General features: G+C 62.9%; 1 protein-coding gene across 1 annotated transcript; it reads right to left on the bottom strand.

Moving 5' to 3' along the window:
• Nucleotides 1-332: 332 nt before the first annotated feature.
• On the bottom strand, nt 333-3,714 carry LOC144955495 (uncharacterized). The gene is made up of 2 exons (XM_078885697.1): nt 3,205-3,714; nt 333-2,261 (listed from the first exon to the last, which is right to left on the bottom strand). The coding sequence occupies exons 1-2, from the start codon at nt 3,712-3,714 to the stop codon at nt 1,038-1,040; spliced, it is 1,734 nt and encodes a 577-aa protein (XP_078741823.1). The 3' UTR covers nt 333-1,037.
• Nucleotides 3,715-9,938: the final 6,224 nt, after the last annotated feature.

Here is a 9,938-nt window from a genome sequence, read left to right as displayed (position 1 = left end):
CTTTACCAGTAGCAAAATATGATAATTGTTTTTTTTACCCTTCTATCTGGCAACAAAACTGACACCTTTTTTACAAGGAGTCATGTTTGCATTGACCACAATACCTGCAGTCGTAATGCAAACAAAAAACACAACTCTGATAATGTATGCACTGTCCTTGAAGTTGATTGGTCCACGCCCGAGACAGCTTTTCTTAGAGCCCAGTCTCACATGGTGTTGGACCAGATGACGCCAAAAGGCGCACAACTCAAAGACAATGCAGCATCAGAGTATGAGAGCTCTGGGTGAAGCGTTTACACCATTGGAACCTCCTTTGCCAGCAGTAGCAAAATATGATAATTGTTTTTTTTACCCTTTTATCTGGCAACAAAACTGACACCTTTTTTACAAGGAGTCATCTGGTCCAACACCATGTGAGACTAGGCTCAAAGAAAAGCTGTCTCGGGTGTGGACCAATCAATTTCAAGGACAGTGCACACACATTATCAGAGTTGTGTGTTTTGTTTGCATTCCGACCGCAGGTATTGTGGTCAATGCAAACACGACTCCTTGTAAAAAAAAACTGGTGTCAGCTTTGTTGCCAGATAGAAGGGTAAAACAAAACAATCATCAGTAACACCGGTTGTTATTGCCAGAAAGGGCATTTAAACCGATTCTTATTTTTCAAGTGACGACGATGACGACGATGATGGTGGTGATGATGATGGTGATGACGATGACGATGGTGATGATGGTGGTGATGATGATGGTGATGATGATGGTGATGATGATGATGGTGATGATGATGATGGTGATGATGACGATGATGGTGATGATGATGGTGGTGATGATGATGGTGATGATGATGATGGTGATGATGACGATGATGATGGTGATGATGGCGATGACGATGATGGTGGTGATGACGACGATGACGACGACGATGACGATGATGGTGATGATGACGGTGATGGTGACGATGGCGATGATGATGACGATGACGACGGTGATGATGACGATGCTCTCCCACCACACCCCTCTCCAGCCTGACCCCTCCCCTAACCGAATCGCTCTGTCCCACCGCTCTCTCGACACGCTCGCACGCCACGTGGCCACAAGGCCTCATCACCACCACCATCACCACCACCATCACTACCACCATCACCGCCACCACCACCGCCACCGCCACCACCATCACCTAGGTAAACCGACGTCTGTAGCCGCTGACTCGCAGCTTCCAGAACCTCCTCCAAGAGGCTTCTCCTGCGCGCCGGAGAGCGGTCGGAGAGAGGAGGAGGGGGCGGTGGCGGTGGATGATGTGGACGATGATGTGGAGAGTGTCGATGATGATGATGGGGTGGAGGAGGAGGAGGAGAGTGATGATGATGATGTTGATGATGATGGGGTGGAGGAGTTGGAGAGTGTCGATGATGATGATGTGGAGGAGGAGGAGAGTGATGATGATGATGATGTGGAGGAGGAGGAGGAGGAGGAGGATGTCGATGATGACGATGATGATGATGATGATTCGGAGCTGCAGCTGGTGACGTTGCCGGTCCACCGTTGGAGTTGTTGCGGTTGGCCCCGGCGTGCCGTGCCGGCTCGCACCAGCGGCCTGGCAATACCACAGCCTCCACAGACGTGGGCCCTGGTCTAGACGTGGGCCCTGGTCTAGACGGAGGCCCTGGACCAGACGTGGGCCCTGGACCAGACGTGGACCCTGGACCAGACGTGGGCCCTGGTCTAGACGTGGGCCCTGGTCTAGACGGGGGCCCTGGACCAGACGTGGGCCCTGGTCTAGACGTGGGCCCTGGTCTAGACGGGGGCCCTGGACCAGACGTGGGCCCTGGACCAGACGGAGGCCCTGGTCTAGACGTGGGCCCTGGTCTAGACGTGGGCCCTGGACCAGACGTGGGCCCTGGACCAGACGTGGGCCCTGGTCCAGACGGAGGCCCTGGTCTAGACGTGGACCCTGGACCAGACGTGGGCCCTGGTCTAGACGTGGACCCTGGTCTAGACGGAGGCCCTGGACCAGACGGGGGCCTCACGTTCGGCAAGGGGCGGCACTCGGGCTCCGCGTGGAAGTCGAAGTGGAAGTCCATGGACACGTCGAAGTGGAAGTCGAACGGAGACGACGGAGAGGCGGCGGTGGCGGCGGTGGTGGCGGTGGTGGCGGTGGTGGCGGTGGTGGTGGCGGTGGTGGTGGCGGTGGTGGCGGTGGTGAGGGGGGAGGAGCCGGATGTTGGGTTTGTCTCCTCGGCGATGACGTCGAACGTTGCGAACTGCCGGGAGGGGGAATAACATCACCATCATCACCATCACCCCCACCACCTCTACCACCACTACTACTACCACCACCACCACCTCTACCACCATCACCGTCACCACCACCACCGTCACCACCACCACCACCACAACCGCCATCACCACCACCGTCACCACCACCCCCCCTACCACCACCACCCCCACCACCTCTACCACCACTACTACTACCACCCCCACCACCACCTCTACCACCACTACCACTACCACCACCACCTCTACCACCATCACCGTCATCACCACCACCGTCACCACCACCACCACCCACCACCCACCACCCCCCACCACCACCACCACCACCACCCCCCCTACCACCACCACCGCCACCACCGTCACCACCACCACCACCCCCACCCCCACCGCCACCACCCCCACCACCACCACCCCCACCACCACCCCCACCACGCCCACCACCATCATCATCATCAGTAGCAATACCATCATCAGTAGCATCATCATCATCAGTAGCATCATCAGTAGCAATATCATCATCAGTAGCAACTTCACCACCACCGTCACCACCACCACCACCCCCACCACCACCCCCACCACCGTCACCACCACCACCACCACCACCACCCCCACCATCACCACCCCCACCACCACCACCACCACCGTCACCACCACCACCCCCACCATCACCACCACCACCGTCACCACCACCACCACCACCACCACCACCCCCACCACCACCCCCACCACCGTCACCACCACCACCACCACCACCCCCACCATCACCACCCCCACCACCACCACCACCACCGTCACCACCACCACCACCCCCACCATCACCACCCCCACCATCACCACCCCCACCACCACCCCCACCACCGTCACCACCACCACCACCACCACCACCCCCACCATCACCACCCCCACCACCACCACGGTTGTTGTACGCACCTGGAAGAGTGACGCTCGGTCTCCATCATCTCCCTCTCTGCGCCTCGCCGTCCTGCTCCACTGGCCCACCATCGCTCCACCCCCATCACCCCCATCACCACCATCGTCACCGCCACCACCATCACCATCATCGCCATCATCATCGCCATCATCGTCGTAGCCATCGTAGCCATCGTAGTCATCGCCACGGAGGTCGCAGAGACTCACCGCCCCCCTCTGCACCACCGCAGTCGTTGTGCCACCACCGCCACCACCACCGCCACCACCACCGCTACGGTGGTGGTGGTGGTGGTGGTTGTGGTGGTTGTGGTGGTGGCCTAACAACACGGCCCTGCCCATCCTGCTCGTAGTCCCATCGCCGTCGTAGTCGCCAATGGCCCCCAGCGATTCGAAGATCTCCGACAGGAGGTCGATGCCAGTTCCACCATCGCCACCACCGCCACCACCACCACCATCACCACCACCACCGCCACCACCGCCACCACCACCGCCACCACCGCCCGTGCCCATGGCACTTTGCTGCTGTGTTGGCGCTGCTGGTGGTTGTGCTGGTGGCGGTTGTGGTGGTGTTGCTGGTGGTGGTGGTGGTGGCGCCGGCAGCGACAGCGACGAGGAGAGCGACGACGACGACTTCGACGAGGAGGAGGGGGAGGGGGTGGGGGGGGTGGGGGGGGGGTGGGGGCTGGAAGGAAGTCACGTGGCAGCCCCAGAATCTCCGCAGAGTCGTGGGGCAACCTGCAGTCGGCATCAGCAGCAGCAGCGTTACAAATAGTAGCAGCAGCAGCATGAGAAGCAGCAGCAGCAGCATGAGAAGCAGCAGCAGCAGCAGCAGCAGCATGAGAAGCAGCAGCAGCAGCAGCAGCAGCAGGAGCAGCAGCAGCAGCAGCAGCAGGAGCAGCAGCAGCAGCAGCAGCATGAGAAGCAGCAGCAGCAGCAGCATGAGGAGCAGCAGCAGCAGCAGCAGCATGAGAAGCAGCAGCAGCAGCAGCAGCATGAGGAGCAGCAGCAGCAGCAGCAGCAGCATGAGAAGCAGCAGCAGCAGTAGCAGCAGCAGCAGCATGAGAAGCAGCAGCAGCAGCAGCAGCAGCAGCATGAGAAGCAGCAGCAGCAGCAGCAGCATGAGAAGCAGCAGCAGCAGCAGCAGCAGCATGAGAAGCAGCAGCAGCAGCAGCAGCATGAGAAGCAGCAGCAGCAGCAGCAGCATGAGAAGCAGCAGCAGCAGCAGCAGCAGCATGAGAAGAGCAGCAGCAGCAGCAGCAGCAGCATGAGAAGCAGCAGCAGCAGTAGTAGTAGCAGAGTTACAAGTAGCAGTAGTAGCAGCAGTAGTAGCAGCAGCAGCAGTAGTAGCAGCAGCAGTAGTAGCAGCAGTAGTAGCATCATTAGAGTGAGTGACTTGGGTGACATGGTGAGTGGGTGGGTGCGTGAGTGGGTGGGTGAGTGGTGGGTGGGTGGGTGGGTGAGTGGGTGGGTGAGTGAGTGGGTGGGTGAGTGGGTGCGTGAATGGGTGGGTGGGTGAGTGGGTGAGTGGGTGGGTGAGTGGGTGAGTGGGTGGGTGAGTGGGTGGGTGAGTGGGTGGGTGAGTGGGTGCGTGAGTGGGTGGGTGGGTGAGTGGGTGAGTGGGTGGGTGAGTGGGTGGGTGCGTGAGTGGGTGGGTGGGTGGGTGGGTGAGTGGGTGGGTGAGTGAGTGGGTGGGTGAGTGGGTGCGTGAGTGGGTGGGTGGGTGAGTGGGTGAGTGGGTGGGTGAGTGGGTGAGTGGGTGGGTGAGTGGGTGGGTGAGTGGGTGGGTGAGTGGGTGGGTGAGTGGGTGGGTGAGTGGGTGGGTGGGTGAGTGGGTGGGTGGGTGGGTGGGTAAGTGGGTGGGTGGGTGAGTGGGTGAGTGGGTGGGTGAGTGGGTGGGTGAGTGGGTGGGTGAGTGGGTGCGTGAGTGGGTGGGTGGGTGAGTGGGTGAGTGGGTGGGTGCGTGAGTGGGTGGGTGGGTGGGTGGGTGGGTGAGTGGGTGAGAGGGTGGGTGCGTGAGTGGGTGGGTGGGTGGGTGAGTGGGTGGGTGAGTGGGTGGGTGAGTGGGTGCGTGAGTGGGTGGGTGGGTGAGTGGGTGGGTGGGTGGGTGGGTAAGTGGGTGGGTGGGTGAGTGGGTGAGTGGGTGGGTGAGTGGGTGGGTGAGTGGGTGGGTGAGTGGGTGCGTGAGTGGGTGGGTGGGTGAGTGGGTGAGTGGGTGGGTGCGTGAGTGGGTGGGTGGGTGGGTGGGTGAGTGGGTGAGAGGGTGGGTGCGTGAGTGGGTGGGTGGGTGGGTGAGTGGGTGGGTGAGTGGGTGGGTAAGTGGGTGGGTGGGTGAGTGGGTGGGTAGGTGGGTGGGTGAGTGGGTGAGAGGGTGGGTGCGTGAGTGGGTGGGTGGGTGGGGTGAGTGGGTGGGTGAGTGGGTGGGTAAGTGGGTGGGTGGGTGGGTGAGTGGGTGGGTGAGTGGGTGGGTGAGTGGGTGGGTGAGTGGGTGCGTGAGTGGGTGGGTGGGTGAGTGGGTGAGTGGGTGGGTGCGTGAGTGGGTGGGTGGGTGGGTGGGTGGGTGAGTGGGTGAGTGGGTGGGTGAGTGGGTGGGTGAGTGGGTGAGTGGGTGGGTGAGTGGGTGGGTGAGTGGGTGGGTGCGTGAGTGGGTGGGTGGGTGAGTGGGGGAGTGGGTGGGTGAGTGGGTGGGTGAGTGGGTGGGTAAGTGGGTGGGTGGGTGGGTGGGTGAGTGGGTGGGTGAGTGGGTGAGTGGGTGGGTGAGTGGGTGGGTGAGTGGGTGAGTGGGTGAGTGGGTGGGTGAGTGGGTGGGTGAGTGGGTGGGTGGGTGAGTGGGTGAGTGGGTGGGTGAGTGGGTGGGTGGGTGAGTGGGTGCGTGAGTGGGTGGGTGGGTGAGTGGGTGAGTGGGTGGGTGCGTGAGTGGGTGGGTGGGTGGGTGAGTGGGTGAGTGGGTGGGTGAGTGGGTGGGTGAGTGGGTGAGTGGGTGAGTGGGTGGGTGAGTGGGTGGGTGCGTGAGTGGGTGGGTGGGTGAGTGGGGGAGTGGGTGGGTGAGTGGGTGGGTGCGTGAGTGGGTGGGTGGGTGAGTGGGTAAGTGGGTGGGTGAGTGGGTGGGTGAGTGGGTGAGTGGGTGGGTGAGTGGGTGGGTGAGTGGGTGGGTGCGTGAGTGGGTGGGTGGGTGAGTGGGTGAGTGGGTGGTTGAGTGGGTGGGTGCGTGAGTGGGTGGGTGGGTGGGTGAGTGGGTGAGTGGGTGGGTAAGTGGGTGGGTGGGTGGGTGGGTGAGTGGGTGAGTGGGTGGGTGAGTGGGTGGGTGAGTGGGTGGGTGAGTGGGTGAGTGGGTGAGTGGGTGGGTGAGTGGGGTGAGTGGGTGGGTGAGTGGGTGGGTGAGTGGGTGAGTGGGTGAGTGGGTGGGTGAGTGGGTGGGTGAGTGGGTGGGTGGGTGGGTGGGTGGGTGAGTGGGTGAGTGGGTGGGTGGGTGAGTGGGTGGGTGGGTGAGTGGGTGCGTGAGTGGGTGGGTGGGTGGGTGAGTGGGTGGGTGAGTGGGTGAGTGGGTGGGTGAGTGGGTGGGTGAGTGGATGCGTGAGTGGGTGGGTGGGTGAGTGGGGGAGTGGGTGGGTGAGTGGGTGGGTGCGTGAGTGGGTGGGTGGGTGAGTGGGTAAGTGGGTGGGTGAGTGGGTGGGTGAGTGGGTAAGTGGGTGGGTGAGTGGGTGGGTGGGTGAGTGGGTGGGTGCGTGAGTGGGTGGGTGGGTGAGTGGGTGAGTGGGTGGGTGAGTGGGTGGGTGAGTGGGTGGGTGCGTGAGTGGGTGGGTGGGTGAGTGGGTGAGTGGGTGGGTGAGTGGGTGGGTGCGTGAGTGGGTGGGTGGGTGGGTGAGTGGGTGAGTGGGTGGGTGAGTGGGTGGGTGAGTGGGTGGGTGCGTGAGTGGGTGGGTGGGTGAGTGGGTGAGTGGGTGGGTGAGTGGGTGGGTGCGTGAGTGGGTGGGTGGGTGGGTGAGTGGGTGAGTGGATGGGTGAGTGGGTGGGTGAGTGGGTGGGTGGGTGAGTGGGTGGGTGGGTGAGTGGGTGAGTGGGTGGGTGCGTGAGTGGGTGGGTGGGTGGGTGAGTGGGTGAGTGGGTGGGTGAGTGGGTGGGTGAGTGGGTGAGTGGGTGGGTGAGTGGGTGGGTGAGTGGGTGGGGTGAGTGAGTGGGTGGGTGGGTGAGTGGGGGAGTGGGTGGGTGAGTGGGTGGGTGCGTGAGTGGGTGGGTGGGTGAGTGGGTAAGTGGGTGGGTGAGTGGGTGGGTGAGTGGGTGAGTGGGTGGGTGAGTGGGTGGGTAAGTGGGTGGGTGCGTGAGTGGGTGGGTGGGTGAGTGGGTGAGTGGGTGGGTGAGTGGGTGGGTGCGTGAGTGGGTGGGTGGGTGAGTGGGTGAGTGGGTGGGTGAGTGGGTGGGTGAGTGGGTGGGTGCGTGAGTGGGTGGGTGGGTGAGTGGGTGAGTGGGTGGGTGAGTGGGTGGGTGAGTGGGTGGGTGCGTGAGTGGGTGAGTGGGTGAGTGAGTGGGTGAGTGGGTGAGTGGGTGAGTGGGTGGGTGAGTGGGTGGGTGAGTGGGTGGGTGAGTGGGTAGGTGGATGAGTGGGTGAGTGGGTGGGTGCGTGAGTGGGTGGGTGAGTGGGTGCGTGAGTGGGTGGGTGAGTGGGTGAGAGGGTGGGTGAGTGGGTGGGTGCGTGAGTGGGTGAGTGGGTGGGTGAGTGGGTGAGTGGGTGGGTGAGTGGGTGGGTGAGTGGGTGGGTGAGTGGGTGGGTGAGTGGGTGGGTGAGTGGGTGAGTGGGTGGGTGCGTGAGTGGGTGAGTGGGTGGGTGGGTGGGTGAGTGGGTGGGTGGGTGAGTGGGTGGGTGAGTGGGTGAGTGGGTGGGTAAGTGGGTGGGTGGGTGGGTGAGTGGGTGGGTGAGTGGGTGGGGTGAGTGGGTGAGTGGGTGGGTGAGTGGGTGGGTGGGTGAGTGGGTGAGTGGGTGGGTGAGTGGGTGGGTGAGTGGGTGAGTGGGTGGGTGAGTGGGTGGGAGGGTGAGTGGGTCGGTTGGTGAGTGAGTGAGTGGGTGGGTGAGTGGGTGAGTGGGTGGGTGAGTGGGTGGGTGAGTGGGTAAGTGGGTGGGTGGGTGAGTGGGTGGGTGGGTGAGTGGATGGGTGAGTGGGTGGGTGGGTGGGTGGGTGGGTGAGTGGGTGGGTGAGTGGATGAGTGGGTGGGTGAGTGGGTGGGTGAGTGGGTGGGTGAGTGGGTGAGTGGGTGGGTGAGTGGGTGGGTGAGTGGGTGAGTGGGTGGGTGAGTGGGTGGGTGGGTGAGTGGGTCGGTTGGTGAGAGAGTGAGTGAGTGGGTGGGTGAGTGGGTGAGTGGGTGGGTGAGTGGGTGGGTGAGTGGGTGAGTGGGTGGGTGAGTGGGTGAGTGGGTGAGTGGGTGGGTGAGTGGGTGGGTGAGTGGGTGAGTGGGTGGGTGAGTGGGTGGGTGGGTGGGTGGGTGAGTGGGTCAGTTGGTGAGTGAGTGAGTGAGTGAGTGGGTGGGTGAGTGGGTGAGTGGGTGAGTGGGTGGGTGAGTGGGTGGGTGAGTGAGTGAGTGGGTGAGTGGGTGGGTGAGTGGGTGGGTGAGTGGGTGAGTGGGTGTGTGAGTGGGTGAGTGAGTGGGTGGGTGGGTGAGTGGGTGGGTGGGTGAGTGGGTGAGTGAGTGGGTGGGTGGGTGAGTGGGTGAGTGGGTGGGTGCGTGGTTGGGTGAGTGGGTGAGTGGGTGGGTGAGTGGGTGGGTGAGTGGGTGGGTGAGTGGGTGGGTGCGTGAGTGGGTGGGTGGGTGAGTGGGTGGGTGGGTGAGTGGGTGAGTGGGTGGGTCAGTGGGTGGGTGAGTGGGTGGGTGCGTGAGTGGGTGGGTGGGTGAGTGGGTGAGTGGGTGAGTGGGTGGGTGAGTGGGTCAGTGGGTGAGTGGGTGAGTGGGTGGGTGAGTGAGTGAGTGGGTGGGTGGGTGAGTGGGTGGGTGAGTGGGTGGGTGAGTGGGTGGGTGAGTGGGTGGGTGGGTGAGTGGGTGAGTGGGTGGGTGCGTGAGTGGGTGGGTGGGTGAGTGGGTGCGTGAGTGGGTGGGTGGGTGAGTGGGTGGGTGCGTGAGTGGGTGGGTGGGTGGGTGAGTGGGTGAGTGGGTGGGTGAGTGGGTGGGTGCGTGAGTGGGTGAGTGGGTGCGTGAGTGGGTGAGTGGGTGGGTGAGTGGGTGAGTGGGTGGGTGAGTGGGTGGGTGAGTGGGTGGGTGGGTGAGTGGGTGGGTGGGTGGGTGAGTGGGTGGGTGAGTGGGTGGGTGGGTGGGTGAGTGGGTGAGTGGGTGGGTGCGTGAGTGGGTGGGTGGTGTGAGTGGGTGGGTGGGTGAGTGGGTGGGTGGGTGAGTGGGTGGGTGAGTGGGTGGGTAAGTGGGTGGGTGGGTGAATGGGTGGGTGGGTGAGTGGGTGAGTGAGTGGGTGGGTGAGTGGGTGAGTGGGTGAGTGGGTGGGTGGGTGAGTGGGTGAGTGAGTGAGTGGGTGGGTGAGTGGGTCGGACGGTGAGTGGGTCGGTTGGTGAGTGAGTGAGTGGGTGGGTGAGTGGGTGAGTGGGTGAGTGGGTGGGTGAGTGGGTGGGTGAGTGGGTAAGTGGGTGGGTGGGTGAGTGGGTGGGTGGGTGAGTGGGTGGGTGGGTGGGTGAGTGGGTGAGTGGGTGGGTGAGTGGGTGGGTGGGTGAGTGGGTGAGTGGGTGGGTGAGTGGGTGGGTGGG

Source organism: Lampetra fluviatilis, unplaced genomic scaffold (assembly GCF_964198595.1).
Source record: "Lampetra fluviatilis unplaced genomic scaffold, kcLamFluv1.1 SCAFFOLD_895, whole genome shotgun sequence".
Lineage (NCBI taxonomy): Eukaryota > Metazoa > Chordata > Hyperoartia > Petromyzontiformes > Petromyzontidae > Lampetra > Lampetra fluviatilis.
The sequence above is the reverse complement of the archived record's forward strand: the minus strand, read 5'-3'. Positions and strand labels throughout refer to the sequence as shown.

What these genes read in the sequence shown, in the direction of transcription:
- LOC144955495 (XM_078885697.1), bottom strand. Translation starts at nt 3,714, where the DNA reads ATGGGCACGGGCGGTGGTGGCGGTGGTGGTGGCGGTGGTGGCGGTGGT. An exon ending in ACCGAGCGTCACTCTTCCAG is followed by an intron (nt 2,262 to 3,204) that starts GTGCGTACAACA and finishes CCCTCCCGGCAG; the next exon opens with TTCGCAACGTTCGACGTCAT.